General features: G+C 39.4%; 1 protein-coding gene across 2 annotated transcripts; it reads left to right on the top strand.

Annotated features, from left to right (window-relative positions):
* Window positions 1-758: 758 nt before the first annotated feature.
* On the top strand, window positions 759-18,078 carry SHISA5 (shisa family member 5). Of its 2 annotated transcripts, none has more exons than XM_062585763.1 (4): window positions 759-824; window positions 10,940-11,055; window positions 12,871-13,089; window positions 14,986-18,078. In XM_062585763.1, exons 1-4 carry the CDS (start codon window positions 820-822, stop codon window positions 15,063-15,065), a joined length of 420 nt encoding a protein of 139 aa, XP_062441747.1. In that variant the 5' UTR covers window positions 759-819; the 3' UTR covers window positions 15,066-18,078. The 2 variants fall into 2 exon arrangements, with proteins under 2 accessions (XP_062441747.1, XP_062441746.1); XM_062585762.1 differs by lacking the exon at window positions 759-824 and adding an exon at window positions 6,071-7,789.
* The last annotated feature ends 346 nt before the right edge of the window (window positions 18,079-18,424 follow it).

Here is an 18,424-nt window from a genome sequence, read left to right as displayed (position 1 = left end):
TTAGAGCAAGATATATTATAAAATTTGTTACATTCTGTGAAAATAAAAATATTTTAAGTACATGCATTATGTTAATCATTGCTCACAGAAAAACAGTTCTTGCTCTAAACCATTCCTTATTTTTAGTTGTGACATGGAAAAATATAAAGAGCAGCAGTTAATTTGGATATGTGCTATGAATATTTGATATACCGGCACATGTTTGATTAATTATGAACCTCTAGGCTCTGCTAAATTTATTTGATGGTGATTGCTGTGGAATTGATTAAATAGTTACATTTAGAAATTTATTTTCACTGATGTCACATACACTTTCCCTTGCGGAAAAAAGAAAATATTTCAATTTTAACTTCACAGCGTACATCAAAATTTCTTGAGCTCCATGAACCGTTATGCAAATAAAAAATAAAATGCAGCTGTCCTGGTTGCAGAATTTTTGAAGACGCTCCCGACCGTTGGAGGCGTTCACTAGGCAGCTGCGGTGCGTTGGGCGTTCGCCCTAACGGGAGGGCTGCGGGGAGCAGCCCGGCGGCGCTCCCTTAGCGCGCGGAAGCGGGCTGCGCGCGGGCGACGGCCCCTTGCGCCGCCGAAAAGCGGGCAGCTGCCGGGGCGGGCGGCGGTCGCGGGGAAAGGAGAAGCGGAACTTCCGCAAGGGGCCGCGCGGGAAGGCGCGCAGCGGGCGGGGCGCGCGGGAAGGCGCGCAGCGGGCGGGGCGCGCAGGGCGGGGCGCGCGGGAAGGCGCGCAGCGGGCGGGGCGCGCAGGGCGGGGCGCGCCGGGGCCGGGGCCGGGGCGCGCAGCGCCGCGCAGTGCAGCGGAGCATGGGGTAAGCGCGGCGGCTCCGCGGGGCGGCTCCGCGGGGCGGCGGGGGTGCTCGGGCGCGGCGCGGCGCGGCGCGCAGGGATGCGCCGTCCTGGCGGGCGGGCCGGGCCGGGCCGGGCCGGGCCGCCGGCGCCCTTCGCGAGCAGCCGGGCGCTGCTGCCTCCCCCGCGGCGGCTGGGAGGGTGAAACGTGGAGAATTCAAGCGGTGCGGGGCTTGGGGTCCTGCTCGCTTGCTCGTTTTTTCTCCGTGCCAAGCAGCAGAGCTATCCAAGAGCGTAGAATGGGGAAGAGAAGATCTTCGGTTTTGTTCTAGCTGTTGCTTAAGCAAGGCCTGAAGGCGACAAAGATACATTTTCAATGTCAGAAAGCATTTAGGAAATAGCAGCTAAGTTGCTTTATTTATTTTTCTTTTGGCCGTGGAATGTCTCTAAAGGGAGAGTCACTGATGTTTCACCTTGAGAAAATGGATCACTAGTGACTCTCACGCTGCTTTGCGCTTTTTCCTCTCAGTTACAGTACAGCTTTGAAAAATGACCAGTTGTGCTAAGCCCTAGGCTTGCATCAGGCTTGTTTTCCATATAGGCAGTGTTCATAGGAAGAATGTAATTATTCACAGAAATACTTCCCTTGGAAAGCTACCTGGATGTGACTTTAGATGAAAAACACATCCCCGCACTTTCCAAAATGACTAATGGTTTAGGGTGTTTCAACATCAGGAATGGAAGTGAGTAGGAGTTCCTGTGACTCTTCTTCTGCTAACTCTCGGGCACCAGGTCACTAGCAGGTTTCTGTTTAATTTAGACTTTACCTTGTGGTTTTTTTGGCTCTTCAAGAGCAGTAAGCCATACTCCTTTCAGAACAGCTGTCGCTGGGTTCTGCATGCGAGGTTTACTCCACCCCTTAGCTCCATGGCTGTGTCTGCTGAAAAGATGGGTTTTAGCTGTGTGGAGGGAAGGGCTGATGTCAGCTGAGCTGTTCCTTTGTAGCCTCAGCAAGGTAGGTATGATGTTGTTTGGTCCTTAAACAGTCTATAACAGGAGGAGGGACAGCAAAGGGCTGCTTCCTTCTGTGTCCGGTTTTCTCATGAATTACAAATGATCCTCCCTTCAAAAGGCGGTGGGGTGGTGGTTTCCTAATATTACAAGCATTAAGCGTCAGAGAGTATTTAGTTCCTCATTCTTGCATCAGACTTTGTTGTCCACCCTGGCTCATTGCTCGGAAAGCGTAGCTTTTCAGGGAATTTCGCCTTTTTGAGGGCTTGGCACAAACTATAATGTGGACCTGCCCTCAGGCCAAGTGAGCTGGGTTATCTTTTCCCCCTGCTTGGAAAACCTGCCACAACTATGGTATAATTCTATGAGATTGTGTTAGGAAAAGGTTCGGTCTGGTAGTACGTACATTCTTCCTGTATCTTGTTTAACTAGGGAGGTTTTGCTTTGCTTGTGCCCTTGATACTTGTGCTGTGTTTGTTCTGAGATCCTCAGCAGAAGTGCAAGTAAAGCAACAGGTTTTTAGTAGGTTTCTTTATATTAGTATCCTTCACTATTTAATATTTGGGTATCGGGTACTGTTAAGGCAGCGAATGTGAGGCACTCTGAGCAACACTATTAGATGTAGTTGTTCACAGTGCAGACTGTTACTAGCATCTGCTTTTCAACATATTTTAAGACAATAAACAGCATTCCTTTGGAGTGTTTTAGTAATTATAGTTTCAGGTGCTTGAAAGCATTGTGCTTTCCAGAATATTGAATTTAAAAGTAAGTAGAAGTGTATTAGGAGAAGTATAAAGTCATGGTATTAAATTGGATTCAGGCTTTTCTCTATTGATTCCTCCTTGAAGATCATCTGGGACTTTTCGGGACCGTTTTATACCACTGAGCTTGTTACATTTCCCATTGCTTTTTTCCATGCCGGTAAGATAACCATATACTATTTCAGGCAACTTTGTTGCTAGGGCATGCATTGCATTGTGGCAGGGATTCACTGCTTGCAGCTTTTTTTTATTATTATTATTTTGGATTCGCAAATACTGAAATTTCCTCTGTGGTCCTCTTAAGTTTTGAAGGTGGATTGCAAGCAGTTAGGCTGATGTTTTTCTCTTATTTTGTAGTAATTGGTATTACTTCTTTGCAAAACTGTAGAAAAGCAGAGCTCTTGTCCACTGGAACCAAAATCTCATGTCAAAATTTGCTTTGATAATGTGGTTGTTCAGCCTTGGTATGCCAGCTTTTCAACAGTGATCCTTACTAGGAAAGGAAATTAGGTGATTCACGTACACAGCTGAACTAATTGTGAAGTATTTTATGAGTGCTTAGGGAGATGGGGCAAATCTAAACTTCCGTATTAGAGCTACAAAAGAAAGTAATGCCGTTTTGAGTGGTTGATCTCTGTCTCTAAACTGCAACAAAACGTTAAATTGTCTTTCTGTGCAGTTAATAGAACTCAGTCTCTGAATCAATTTTTCTCATAGTTGCAGCTGATCTTGTAATAGATAGAGTTATGCTTGAAAAAAAAGGCTGTTCATCCTTATGTAATGAGAAGAGGGAGGCGGAACTACAGTCTTCCTGGGAAGTCTCAGCAAGCAGAGAACATACAGCATTTTTAGACTGGGGATGTGCTAGTTCAGATCATTTATTGTCTTGTGACTTGGGTCTCCTCTTGTGAAATGGAGAATATCGTGTCTTTTTGTCTTCCTTTTTTGAAAAGCAGTGCCTAGAATAGTCTGCTACATGTTTAAGGTGGCAAGAACTAACTTTCCCTCTAACTATGGAAAATAAGATGATCCTAATTTATCGTCTCTCAGTTAGATGTTTTTAAAGCATATAGTTTCTCCATAAACAAGATAAAATCACTGTGATGTTGAATTACACCCTGTTTCTCCTCCTCCTAGCATTGTCAGGGATCTCAGTTCACGTTTTTACTGTATATTTGGATGCTGCAACATCTATAATGGTTTGCCAATGATAAGAGAATGAGGAAAACCTCACTGGAAAAGAGCTTCTAGAAATGTAAGCAGCCTCTATTTGTGCACAGAGGATTTATTTTTGAGTACTTGCCCTGGATATTTTATATGATAAATGAGCTAAACTGCTCATTTCTGTAAGGCATGCATTCAGACACAGCTAATCTCACCAAGAAATGCAATCTTCTTGTCTAGAAACAATTCAGATTTGGATTTTAAGTTATTTAGAAATTGCTCTGTGATTTTTATTAGGCTGAACGGTAAATGTGAGCTTGCGTCATTTGTGACTGTAACCTGCCGTGTCGAGCGTTTGTTTTCACCTTCACCGTGTTCACGGTGAAGAAGCTAGTTAAAGCTGACAAAGCAGTTGCTGTTGATTTCTCCCCTGCCCGCTTCAGGCAGTGCTGATGCTGATTCATTTGACTCTGAAACCAAGATAGACAGAAAGATTGAAAAATGCTGCTCTAGCACAAGAGGCAGATGGGCACGGTCAGGTGTAGCAGCGTGCTCCTTTAACAGCAGAAGGCCATTCCGCAGCAAAAAGCAAGACAGCCCGGCATAAACATGCAGAGGCACTGACAGATTCAGCCCTAGGGTTACATCCAGGGATGTACTTCATCTACTGTATGTACGTAAGAGTAGGATGTTTCCTTTTCTGGCTCTGTGTGCCTTGCTGTATTGCCCTTCTTTGTATCTCTGCAAAATTAACTATGAAAACACTAAGTTTTTACACCCAGGCTGACTCTGGAAGGAGTCAAAAGCGATGGTAGGCAGAGGAGCCCTCAGTGAAGAGTCCTGCAAGCCAAGAAAGGTGCTGGAAGAGTCTTTCCTTGAAAACATGCTTTAAAGACTCTGGGTTTATTATTCTCTAAGATCTATGAGAGTTGAGGATGTGAGTTCTGTAGCTAGATCCAGCTCAACAGTTTTTAATATACTTAACAGCCTTGGCCCAGGATGTAGCCAAATGTATTTGTAATAAATTATGTGATAGATGTGTTGTAGGAGGATGTCCTTAAATAGCCCAGCTTTTAAAAACTGCAACTATGGTGTGTTCTACAAAACAAACAACTAGTTCAATTTTGTGAAATAAGCAATTGCATGAACATTGGTCCTTTGACAAAATCAAAATATTTTGTAGCATTTTTAATGTGATACTTCTCTCTGTGCTTACTAACTTTACTAGTTTGCGCTAGCCTCTTGGTTTTTAAGTTATGAAAAGTATCACTTATCAAAATCACTTTTATAAATTCTTTTTGTGAAGGTCTTGTTTATAGTATCATTTAAAAAGAAAAATATTGGTCAGCCAAATGTAGGCTCTTGTTTGCTCTTATTTGTGGAATACTAGATTTTCCTTTATGTTCTTTGTCAGGCTGGATGGTGATTAATGTTCTTGATGAGATGGAGAGTAAAGAAGCACGTCAGTTCATTGTAGTACAGGATAATTGCTTTACCTTATTTAAACTTTATTCTTACCTGACTATTGTTGCTGACTTCTGTATACTTATTGACATATAGTTAAAAAAAAAGTCTGTTTCGTGTAAAAGAGTTGCCTATGTGGTAAGCAAGGGTGGTGGGTGTAACCTGGTCTAAACTTCCTTTGGTTGCTGTTTTAGGGTTTGGCAAGTCAAGCACCACGTTGCAATTTGCCGGAATAATTTCTTTTGTATTTGAAACTTTAACTGTTTAGCCAAGCTAGTTCCTAAATAGTTGCTTAAATCTTAGAAATGTTAAAATCGCTTTCTGAATTATTATGTCGTTGACTGTAGCAAATTCATATTATTACAATTACTGTTTATGTAGGGAAGATTTTTCTGCAATACTTGATGGATTTTTTCGGTCGAACTTGTTCTATTAATTCAGTTAACCATTCATTTCAAAAAAAATTGTGTTACTTTCAAATTTTGACAAAAAAGAAAAAGGGACATCTAGTATTGATTGCTGAACTGGCATTCTGACAGTGGAAGAGGCACTGACTGACTTTGCCTTAAAAATTTATGCATATAATTAATTTACATTCTCTTTTGCCACTAAAGGAGTATTTTAGATTTTTTAATGCTCTGTAGAGTGAGTACTTTGTACTGAGTTTAGGGGCAGTTTTTGTGCTGAGGGACTAGTGGACTGGCAGTATCCATCTGAAACTGGTTTGTGAGCCGCATGAGATTATAGTGTTAGTTCTTGAACTGCTGATGAAAGACTTCTTAGTCCCCCCCCCCGATGCAGTCGCTGTTCTCTTTTTGTTACTTGCATGTTTTTAATATTTTAACTATCTACAGAAGTGTACAGTAGCAGTTTTCCTAGGAAACTTCCCTGAGAAACTGTATTTTTAGTATGCCTTATAAAGGAATTTATGTAAACAGATATATTTAGTACAAGCAAACTGTATGTAGACCAAGAAGAGATGCTTTTATACACTTCCCATAATAACCTGTTGGATCTGGAGGTCAGATCTCCGAGTAAAACCAGAAACTCCACGTCAGTTCATCGTAGTACAGGATAATTACTTTACCTTATTTAAACTTCATTCTTGCCTGACTGCTGTTGCTGACTTCTATATACTTAACGGAACTTAAAGAACTGGAATGGAACTTAATGGACCACTTTAAGTAGTCCTTCTGTACTGAACTTTTGTGCTAAAGAGTTAAACTGAGAAGCATGTTGTTTGCAAAATCATAAAAATCAATCCCTTTGAAAGACCCTTGGGAAGTCATGTAGTTTTAATAAACAAATGAATAAATAAATTGCTCCTCCTTATTTTCCAACTAAGTTTTTGAGGCACGTGTCTGACGTTGCGTGACTGAGATGTGGGGCTTAGGAAAGCATCTTGGTTTGGGAACTTGCTTGGTCATGTCCTGTACCTGAGTGAAGGCATGTTTGGACATGCACCACTCGATCGTGTTTCTGGGAAAGGGTGATGTGCACATACTTAATTTTGCTTTGGATTTGGACCTAAATTATCTTCTGAGGTCTTTCCAGACCACCCTGTGTTACAGCCATAACTTAATATTTGGAAATACTTGTTTTAAAAGCAACCCAGCCTTTCAAAAGGACCCTGCCAACATATTTCTTGTAACATGGAACAAATCTTGGAACAGATTGAAATGTGAGGAACAAATAGTCTGCCTAAATTGTTTTTTCAGAGCTGGGTCTTATTGTTGTTTTTGAGATAAGTGTATACTATTGTCATGAATGTCTGTGTATACACTGACTTTGTTTACAACAGGACTTATAAAATGTCAACAATTTAAATAATTTAAACTACTAAGGAAGTTTTAAAATGTTACTGGAATTGAAACATGAATATTCTAAAAGGCCCTAGGAGTTACAGTCAAAGCATTTTATATTTTTTTCCACATGACTGTTTAAAATTGAGATCTACAATATGGAATAAAACCGCCTTGAGAATTAACTTCTGTCCAGCAGTACCTTTTTAAATACCGAATTTGGGTCTCCCATTTTAACATTGCCTCTCGTTCAGTACCAAAGAGAGGTAAAACAGGCACCAGTCGCGTAACTTCCTTTATATAAACTCATCTGTTTTGAATAATTAACATACTGGAAATGTAAGATGAGTCTGTGAGTTAAGCTCCTTTACGTATACAACTTCTGAATGTGTGAAAATAGGGGTGAACGTGGTAGAAGGAGGAAGAGAAAGGCTGCGGTGGTAGGAAAGGGCAGGGACTCTCCTCCTGATACTTTTCCATCAGTTGCTGAGAAGTTGCATTTTATCGTTGCTACAGTAAAAGTTACTATTTGTTTTTTATTTTGTTTACGTTTAAGTTATTGGCAAAAACTAAGCTTTTATTATGTGAAGAGAAAGAAGCAGGAAATGGCAGTGGATGAGGTGAAGCTGTATGTGACAGCGGGTGGGTTATTTGGGGACTGTGGTGTGCGATGCAGGAGCCTGCAAACCACGCTGAGGCTGTGCCGCTGACAGAGCGATCTCGAGTTCTGTGCCGTGGCCACCCCTATTTCTGCACGTCGACTTCTGTTTGCAGAATTCACTGGGGGTAAGTTCTGGGGGAGGGAGTTGTTTTTTCATTTTTTTTTTCCTTGGTAACCATACAGTGGATGTAACTTCTGAGCTACAATCCTCTGTATTTGGGTTTTTTCCCCCTGTATTATGCAGGCTAATTAATTAAAATATAATTTAGTGTGAATATGTATTATCTAATATTACTAGTTATTTTCCTGCCTTTTCTTCAGTAGTGTTACTAGCAAACTTCTGGGGGACTAGAACCATTAATTATTCTACGTCAGTGTTACTAAATGCTCAGAAAAGGTGCTCAGAGCAGTAATCCCTGGGCAGTAAGAGGATAGATATTATTAATACAGTATGGTAGTGCCTGACGATGCAGATATTTCAAAAGAGTTCTCAAAACTAGTGATGGAAATCATTAGAAAAAAAAATTTTTTAAGAGGGTCAGTGTTGAAAGAGGATGTGATCACAGTGGGTTGCAAGCTCAAAGCACCTACTGTGTTATTTTCCCTGAATGTCATGTTACCTTCTGCTGTTTCAAGACATTAGTTTACATGAGCCCAAATGCTGGCAGGAAAGTTATGCTTCTGGTGTAAAGTGGATGATAAAAATGCCTACAGTAATCTACTTGTGTGTTCTCCTTAGAAAACTCTGGGAAGGACTCGCACGTCTGCTGTTCTACCCAGTGATCTGTTCCTCAAGACTTGTAATTTTGGTCTGTAGTAAACACACAGGATTTCGGTGTATAGAATTAAATCGCAGTGTTTACACGCAAAAAACACAGAACTGCAGTCTAAAGTGTATATATACTTGACCCACCTGTACTTTAAATATATATCTCAATTTGGCTCTTTAAAAGACGTGTACAAAATTGCATCGTGCCATAGTCACGTCATTTTAACAAATATACAGCCATTTTTTTTCCTGAGCTTTGCTATTGTCACTTTTCTTATTAGAGATAGTTAGTGAATAGCAATGAGAGTTGTGCTTCAGAGAGGAGAATACTTAAGGAGGGAATGTAATCCCATTAAAAATAAGCAAAAGGAGCGTATGCTTCAGACTGACCAGTGTTTATGTTGGTGGCCAGCTCAGCTGCTGATGGGTTTATGCCGTTTCTTTCTTGTCATGATGTGAGAAAGAACTGAATTTGGTCCTGAATGATAAGGGCTCTGCCAGTTTCCTACAGTGTCAGTTTGTTTATAATAGACATTTCTCCATTTCATCCTGTTTCTCCATTTCTTAGGATTAATTGCTCATTGATGTTTCTGCCCAGCATTTCCTAAAGTTCACAGGGCATCGCCGGCTCTAGAGGTGAAGAATTTTTGTTCTTTGTCAAGCCTAATCTTTCCTTGATACAGAGACCATCCTTCCCTAGAGGAAACAAACTGCTGCTGGGAAAAGGCTGAGGAAGAACCTATAAAACTCTTTTCTGTTGTTGTTTCTGCTAATGCTGCTTGGTGATAATTGTGTGTAATAGTAATGTTCACTTCCCTACTGAGAAAGCTTTCTCAGGGTTGATATAGAGATGAGAGCAAGAATCACACAGAACCGCAGAACGGTTGAGGTTGGAAGGGACTTCTGGAGATTGTCTAGTCCAACCTCCCTGCTCGAGCAGGTTGCCTAGAGCACGTTAGACAGGGTTGCGGTATCTCCAGAGGAGACTCCACAGCCTCTCTGCGCAGCCTGTTCCAGTGCTCTGTCGCTCTCACGGAAAAGTAGTTCTTTGTTGTTTATATTCAGGTGGAAATTTCTGTGTTACAGTTTGTGCCTGTTGCCTCTTATGGTCTTACGAATCTGAGGTAGGAACACAGAACTTCTCATTGTTTAAAAGTCGGTGATTGTTGATACTCAGAAATAATTCTTACATTTGATGGCTGCTTGGTAGCCAGATGAAAACTACTCGGGGTTTAGACAGGTGTTTAGAACTGTTAACAGGAAACTGAGCAGGAAGAAAACCAGAAAGTTCTGTAGCCAAAATCTCTATGAAGAAGCAAAAACAGGATGGATATAAGAACAGCTCTCTACTCATTATTTTAGGGCTTGTTTTTCATTAAGACTGACTTCCTGTGATTGTTTCCAAAACTGATGCATGAAGTTAATCAGAAGTAAAAATGCCAGAGACTTTGGCTTGCATAGAAGAGCTTCACGGGATTTCAGACAAATCACATAACTTCGTAGTAAATACAATTAACACTTCAAAGGGTCTTAGATTCCAGTGCTTTGCTTTCTCATCCAAATAATGATTAAAAAAAACGTAAAATTGTCTAGCTGTTGACCCTCTAAAAAAGGGACCTTTCAGAAAACTATACAGTCTTTCCTATGACAGACACAAGAGATTGTCACTGAGTGTTTAAGCTTTACAGAGTTACTTATTTTTCTTCTTTTTTCTGTATGGTAAACAGAAGTTACAAACAGGTCCATGGAAGTTTTACATCCACTTCCATCATTTGGTACTCATTATTGAGTTTAAGGCTGTTGTAATCTTTGGCTGTCTGTACTAGGTGTTGCTGTTTGCAGGCAGTGATCTGCCTCTATCCTAGTGTAACGTTCTCCTTTGTTGCAGTAAAGTTGGCTGAAGTTCAGATTTTTTTTTTTTGTTACTATTTTTAAGTTCTGTGAAATATGGCTTCTAAAACAATTACTCATAGATGTAAAGAGATGTGAAGAGAGGTCTGCTAAATCCTGAGATTCTCCCTGGATTGGGCTCAGGCAGTTGACAGGGGAATCGTTGCCTTAATGATGTGAAAAGAAGCTGCTATCATCCAGAAATTTTGGGTTGCTTCGTTTCCGGAATGTCTACCTACATATTCAGAGCAGTCAAGTAATACTTTGTAGATCAACTAATTGACTAATGAGTTTAAAACCTTGTCTCTGTAATCTGTTTGAAATACATAAAGGGACACACAGTCACACTAAAATAAGAAGGATTAAATAGCCACGTTAAGTCGCTTTCATGGATAAGCGAGAGCGCTCCTTAGTAGGTGTTGATTTGCTTCCACTGGTTTAGCAGATCTGAACTTAATGTAGGAATGCACTTGAAGTTGTTTCCTATTCATATGCATGATGTAGTAAGAGAATACGAAATTGGAGGAAGAGCGATGTGTTGGCTATGGAATGCAAGGTTAAATAGCAATAAATTTGCATGGGAGGCTTTTATTACCTCTGGTACTCTTTCTTGCAGTTTTGGAACCCTTGTTGCGATTGGGGTTAGCCTCTTTGCGGTGGTTGTAATCACTATTATCCTGTGCCTCACCTGTTCATGTTGCTGTTTGTATAAAGCATGTCGAAGACCACAGCGTGAGTACCTCTATGTTTACTTTCTTATCCTTTACCTCGTTTAATAAGACCTTTTTTTTCCTAGAAAACGATATTCCTGAAAAAATGCAAATAATCTTTTCCTAGCCCTCTGATAAAGAAGTTCTAGTTCTTAAACAAATGCTTAGAAGTAAGCATTTAGCCTTCTTCAAAATATGAAGTTGCAGAGAGATGTTGTATTTCCAAAGAGCGTAAATAGTTCTCTTCCCTCTCCCCCCACCAACTGTATAGATTTGGGGATTTGTTTATTATAGGTAAACAGAGGATAGAATGAAAGAACCATTTTAAATTGTTTTCCTATTCTCTCAAAAATGTTGCCTGAATAATACACCAAAGGCCCACTACCGCAGCCGTAATTGCAAAGAAGTTACTAAAGATTTATCTTTTTGGCATTGAATATATCTATCTTTGAAGAATGAGAAGCTTTTGCACATCACTATGTTATGCTTGAAATGTATGAAATACTGCTTGATTAACACTGGAAAGGATAATTCAAATTGTTTTACAAGATATATTGTTCTTTGCTCTGTCACTGCCAAGGAAAATCATATATTTCAAAAGCAACATTATGGTGGTACAAACGTTGCAACTTTTCTCTTAACTTACAGAAAGCTTTCTTATTTTAAGATTGTACTTTAATAGGCAATTACTATACCATATGAATTAGGTGAGTATTTTTTTGAGATGAAGCTATGTTTTTTTGACCAGATTAATGTGTAAAGACTACAGTAACTGTATGTAGGTTTTCTGTTCTTGATGTTGTTGTACTTGAATAATTCAGAAATAGATTTTAATGTTTTTTCGTTGTTCTAAATCTCTGACAGTTAAAATGATATTAAATGAAATGCTGATTTATATGAACAAATCTTACACCATTTAAAATTCCAAAATCAAGTGCTATTATGTGCTCCTCTGAGATCAGTTTTTGAAAATTGTAATTTTAAAGGGGAACACTAATGAAAAGTTTTATGGTTTGGTTAAAATATCAAGACTACTTCAAATGTTAGCTGAGTTTAGCCTGGATACTGTCACAGAAATAGTCAATACGCATTTATAACAAGATTTAAATGAGAGTAAAGACCGCTTTTGCCATTCCCTATTCTTTAAGAGTGGAATCTTGAGAAATATCCATAGTTATAGCATAAGGAGGAAGAAGAACTGGAAAACGAATTCTTGCAGTTTATTAGAAACTGTTAACGCTCCCTTATTTCAGTAGAGACCTGAACCAATAATCCAGCATCAGCTCCTGCAGAAATGGATTATCTCTGTATATTTACTTTTCTGACTATTATTTAGAGGAAGATATACATAGGTATGCTAGCACACAAACATCATACGTAAGGGAACTCATTTGGGCAGTGAATCACCACAGGAAGCTAGAGGAATATTGCGCAAATTAACTGCCTCCTTGCCTGACAGAGGAGAGCTTCGTTGCTTGTATCTCAAAAATAGATAACCTCTTTAGAAATGAGCAGTTTGTCCTAGAACGATAGATAACTTGGCTGCAGCAGGAATTCCTACTTTGTGAAGAGTCCAAGAAAAAAAATGCTTTACTCTTTGTGGATGAAGAACAAGATAAATTAGCTGCGTTCCTGGTATGTGAAGGTTCTGTTACCATTAAGATCAATGGTAAGATCTGAGGCACAGATTTCTAATTCTCTTATGGAAGTTCAAAAATGAAATTGCCCCGGGCTTGGACTGAGGAAGTGATCTGAGGAGAGAGTGGTTTTACATCACTGTTGTGGGCTGTCTCCTAGGACCAGCAGTACTAATCATGTTCCTTTGGCTTGTTTGTAGCTGTTGTGACTACCACTACTGCCACCACGGTGGTTCATGCTCCCTATCCCCAACAACCAGCAGTGCCGGCGGGCTACCCAGCAGCACCATATCAAGGCTATCAGCCTGTGGCTGTCCAGCCGCAACCTGGAATGCCGATAGCACCCTACCCTACACAGTATCCCCCCCCTTACCCCACGCAGCCAGCTGGACCCCCAGCTTATCATGAAACAGTGGCAGGTAAGGAAGGAATGCAGTGTTTCTTCTTTTCTCCTTAAATAGCTTAAAAAGACACTTTCATTAGAACAAATCTTCTATTATTTACTGTTACTGTTTTCCATGACTATGTTAATGTGTAAGCAAATTATGTAAAATTTAGAGTGGATGTTTTAATTTGCTGTTGTTGAAATTTCCCCATTGCCATTTCTACCCTAATCATTGCAAGAGGAGATTGGGCTATATTGGCAAAGTTTGGTGCATGAGTGGATCCAGTAGAACGCCTTAGCAGTTCAGCTGCAATTTCATACTAAAATCAAAGCCCAGTTAATATATGTGTAGTAGTTCAAGAGTGTTTCTACATAGGCCTCCTAATCAAATATTTTCTAAATGTTTAAATCTGTACACAGAAATGGAATTTGCTAGTAGTTGGTTGCTAGGCTACTAAAACAACCAGTCCCTGGTCAACTTCATGCAGGTTTCTCAAAGACTGGCAGTTAGCATTAACTGATTTCCTGCTTTCCTTCTTTCACAGCATTGCTTTCACAGTTTCACATAGCTTGACATTCCTAATTCCCTGTTGTGCTGGAAGAAGATGGTTGAACAGTTGGTTCTTGGCTGTTCAGAGAGGCCAAAACTAGGCTGTTATCTAGCCTAGGATCTTAAAACCCCCTTGTATACTACTCTGTTCACTACTCTGTCAAAAATAACAGATACTGTCCTTTGAAAGCAACTCTTTCATAACAAGGCAAACATAAAATGGCTTTCCATGGTCTTAAGCAAGACCTTAATCTTAACATTGCAAATCAGTTAAGAATCACACTTTAACAATGTGCACATCAGCGCAGCCTCTAAAAACGTTTTGCCTCCCACTGTCTTTGCAGGCATGGTGACTTTATTTTTCCTTGACAAACTCCAAAGCAGCTGTAGGTTTTATGGGAATACCTCCAACTACTTTGGCTTCTTCTTTCTAGTGTGAGGGAGCCAATGAACCAGTCATTTTGTTTCCTCTGCTCCCTGATTTCTCCAGCTGTTCCTCAGCTAAGTTGCTAGTTTGTTAATTCTTAGATTTTTTTTTTCTGAGAGTGTCTTGCAGCACTTTCCATGTTCCTAGTTGAGACCACATGAAAATGGGAGCTTTTCCCTTTGTTATTTTCATTATCTGTTAGCCAGGGGACAGTCTCTTAATTAGGTTGCATGCAGCAGAGAGAAAACCTGCTCTGTCGCACAGGAGCCAAACCCACTCGACTTACAAGATCAGTGAAAGATAGACACTTGGTACATTCTAGGGACCTGGTCAAGTGCTCATTCTTTCAACTACCTTGTGCTGTTTGACACCTGAAAGTGAATGCAACACCTGAGAATAGCTTGTTGCAGTATACTAAAAAAGAAGGGTACAGTTTGAGTGGTACAATATGTGTGTCAAACTATTTCATGGGCTTGGTAGCAGTGGGCCATACTTTTTTTTTTTAATTAACTCAGTGATATTTACCAGGAGAGTTCTTCCCTGAAAGAATCCTAAAACACTTTCTCTAGCCCTTTTTCTTTGCCCCAGTGGTTTATTCTAACTTTTCCACATATTACCAGGTATGTCCTGTTGTATTTGCATCATTGACTTCTACTGGCTGGTGTATTGGACCAAATTTCTTCCTTTTTTTTTCCTGTTTTTTCTAAAGCATGTCCTGCGCTGAGGGCTCACCATATGCTTGTGGGAACCTTGATGCACATATATCCTCAAAAACACCAAAAACTTTGTTATTTAACTTGTGAAATGCAAATGCTTTATGAATTACACAACATTTCTTCCAGTTAAGATACTAGATAAGTTGAAAATTTTAAATGCGTACTCAGAACTGAAGTTGTCATTACAGATATAAAATTTGGAATGTGAATTTTGTAATTCTGTCTTTCCTTTTGCAGTTGGTGCTGGAGCACCTTACCCAGTCAGCCAGCCCCCTTACAACCCTGCTTACATGGATCCTCAGAAGCCCATCTATTGAACAGATCTGCTACTATGCTTCTGTATACAAAACTTTTTAAAAATATAATTTGTGCTGTTTACATCATGTAGTATATTTTCCTGGAAGACAACAATATTTTGTCCAAGTAAAGTGAGAGCTAATTCAGTATCCTTTTTTAATGTTTTGAGTACAAGGAAGGAGTATTTTCTTGCAGAAATTATTCACGTATACCTCAAGCAAACACAAAAAGGGATTTTGTTCAAAATACAGTGAGAAAAGTGTGAAGGAGTGCTTCAGAAATAAGAATGATCATAACATTTGCTGTGCAATAATGGGTGGAAAGGAATGATCTAATATGATGTTTTCAAACACCCGAAGCTGTAGCAATCTTTTGCACAGTGCTAAAACATAAGAATTTAATCCCTAAGAAACTTGATGATATATGTTTTGCCTGTTTTGAAGTTACTGTCATTATGTAAGCTACATTGTAATACACTTCATTTATGGTTTAAAAGGGAATTTTTCTTTTTTGAAACATTTGCATTCTGTAAGGGATAATGAACCATGTTTAATTGTCTTTGTAGTAGTTGCATTTTTTCTCTGCTAAATAGCATGAGTTGGTTATTTTCTTGTTTTATTTTCCAGCTTTAAGACTTAAAAGCTGTAACTTTATTGGCTGTCTCAGGCTATTTTATTCATAGTTAGAAATCAGTAACAGAAACAAACCCCCTTCCACGCACTACAACAAGCAGAGCAAAAGCTGAAAACCTTCTGCATAAAATTATTGGATGAGTACTTGGTTTGTGTAATAGCTGTGTGTCATTGGTTAGTTTGAAAAAACAAATCATCACCTTAGTCATACGTTAAGTGGAAGTCACTGACAGTATTCAGTCCTGGTTGATCATAGGGGAAGTAATTGACTTTATAGGAGATGTGCAATACGGAAATAGATTTATATTTTTTAAATTTTTAGGGTTTGGCCCTGGCTGTAGCAGGAACCTTGTAGTGATGTTGTATCTTTATAAACTAAGACTGTATTTGAGAAATAATATTGGAGGGGAATAAGAAATACCAACCTGACATGCAGCAGAGGTTAAATCTCCCTTCCATCTTCAGCATTCCCATTAGACTGAATAGAGAGCAAGAAGCCAGAAGGAGGTGTAGAAGGATTTGGTCACAGAGAGGTAATGCATTTCCAACACCATGCTTGTAGTCATGGAGACATCTTACGACGCCTTTGTGACTATTACCAATATTTGCAAGACTATTGTATCAGTCACTGTGACATAGTTCGTGGATAATATTGACACATCTTGTATACTGAGATACTTGTATATATTACTTACTGAGAGGCTGCTAAGCCACCTGTCCTGGGATTCCACATTTGGCATATATTACTGCTTGGAACACATTGATCTTATAACTGATAGTATTGTTTTACCTTGTATACCTGTGCAGATGGATGGATAGAAACTGTTGCTGTCCAAGGCAGCCTTATTTATTTTTCTTAACGTTTTTTTAGTCCATTTCTAGGTTTTTCTAGTTCTTGTTTAAGAAAATCTTATGGGCATTTCAGAAAAAAAAAGTTTCTTTAGCATTGTGATTCGTGACAACCTATGCACCTCTGTTACGCCTCTCTGAGCAGAGTGTTCGAGTTAACAGCATGAAATGGTGCTGAGAGGCTCTCACAAAGCAGGAATGCACTATGTCTTTGTGATCCTCCTCTTCCCTGTCTTGCAGGCCAGGAATTGGGCAGTGCTTCATGACACTACTAAGAGTTGTGTGGCAACAACCAAAAATGGACAGTGTCCACTATTGAAGAGTTTCCCTAGAAATCCTGAATATTTGTGCCGAAGGTCACTAAAGTAGTGCAGAAGTCATCCTTTTTGTATAGATCCTACTTGGACACATTACACCTGTAGAAGGAGAGCAAAAACCATCCTGGCAATTCTGTTCGCCAGTCTGTAGGTGGAATCTGGCCAGCAAGCGCAGGTACCAGGCAGTTCTCGGAGCACAGGTAGGATTTTCTAGTGTTTGTGTTAATGAGGTTGTTACTCTGCACCTCTGTTTCTTTCCAACATCTGAGGTGACAAAACATGCAGTTTGTGGTGGTGTCAGTAGGGTTGTATTTTGGATATAAAAGGAAAGTCTGCAGTTTCATGAGGAGAAGTCTGTCATCTGTTATCCCTAAGAGAAAAAGCCCACATAGAGCAGGTAGCAGGAAAGTAAAGTGGTGGCAACAGAAGCCTCAAATCTGAAGTTTTACTGAAATTTTAGGGTAGAGACGAGATAGTACGCAGAGATGTTCAGGGTGATTTAGGAGAGCTGGGAGGAGATGTGGTATCCTGAGAGGTAGATTCAAGAAGCCTGTTAATTTACACCTTTCCTTCAGTAGTATAGGATAATGCTAGCTATATTCAAGTAAGACTTGAATCTGTAGTACACGAAGAATGTATTAACTACTTCAGTTACAAAACTGGTTGAAAGAAGAGAAAATAGTCTTTTTTCCTCACTTCTTAATTGGAGCATTTAGCCAGATCTTTTCTTACTGTTAGCATATTAACCATCATCAGCAATAAGACACAGGACCAAATTTTGTTCAGTTATTCCCATGCAAACCCATTGAAACCTGTTTTCGTGTAGTTAAGTGAATGGGATGGTTATAGAAGAGAAGTTGGTCCATGAAGTTTACATTGCATTACTGATGTGTCATTCCAAACAGCTAATTCCTTCATTTCAAACTAGTTAGCCACAGTGCTGCAGGGGAGGGAGAATGGAATTTACATTTTAAATGCTGGAAGAGTATATGTTTTTTTTTTTTTTTTTTTTTTTTTTTTTTTTTTTTAATTTTGTAAGTGCCTTTGTTTCAGAAACATCTTGGGAAATTAAATACTATAGAATATTCTGTTGTACTAAATTTAGATAATCACTGTTGACTTTATTACATACTGTAACCTAGCTTTGTATGGTGTTTGTAGTTTAAAGTGTAAGTATTCAAAAGAAATGGCATAAACTCTTATGCACCTTTGTAATAAATGCTGTGTTTGAAGTATATTCTATCAATTTTGCTTTCTTAGCCTGAATTTGAGTATTATTTAAGAATGTTTCTGCAAAGCTACATTTGCTCCACTGTGTTTACCAGCTAGCATTTCCAAGTGTATTTTAAGTCACCTTGTGTGGTAAATGCCTTTCTGGGACTGGAGACTGAAGTATAGTCAAAATCACAAGGCACAACAAAAAGAAAGGACAATATAAGCTCCTGGATGAATTTTCTGACAGTACACTTAAATCTAAAAGGATTGCTCCCAAGGCATTGTCTAGACCAAGGAGTGAATTAAATCTATGAAGTTTAATGCATTAATTAACAAATTTCAAAATGCTTGAAAAGTCTAATGTAG

This window comes from Rhea pennata, chromosome 12 (genome assembly GCF_028389875.1).
Source record: "Rhea pennata isolate bPtePen1 chromosome 12, bPtePen1.pri, whole genome shotgun sequence".
NCBI lineage: Eukaryota > Metazoa > Chordata > Aves > Rheiformes > Rheidae > Rhea > Rhea pennata.
Note: the sequence above shows the minus strand (reverse complement) of the source record. Positions and strands in the feature narration are given on the sequence as shown.

What these genes read in the sequence shown, in the direction of transcription:
- SHISA5 (XM_062585762.1), top strand. Translation starts at nt 7,674, where the DNA reads ATGCAGGAGCCTGCAAACCACGCTGAGGCTGTGCCGCTGACAGAGCGA. An exon ending in AGCATGTCGAAGACCACAGC is followed by an intron (nt 11,056 to 12,870) that starts GTGAGTACCTCT and finishes GCTTGTTTGTAG; the next exon opens with CTGTTGTGACTACCACTACT. An exon ending in TTATCATGAAACAGTGGCAG is followed by an intron (nt 13,090 to 14,985) that starts GTAAGGAAGGAA and finishes TTCCTTTTGCAG; the next exon opens with TTGGTGCTGGAGCACCTTAC.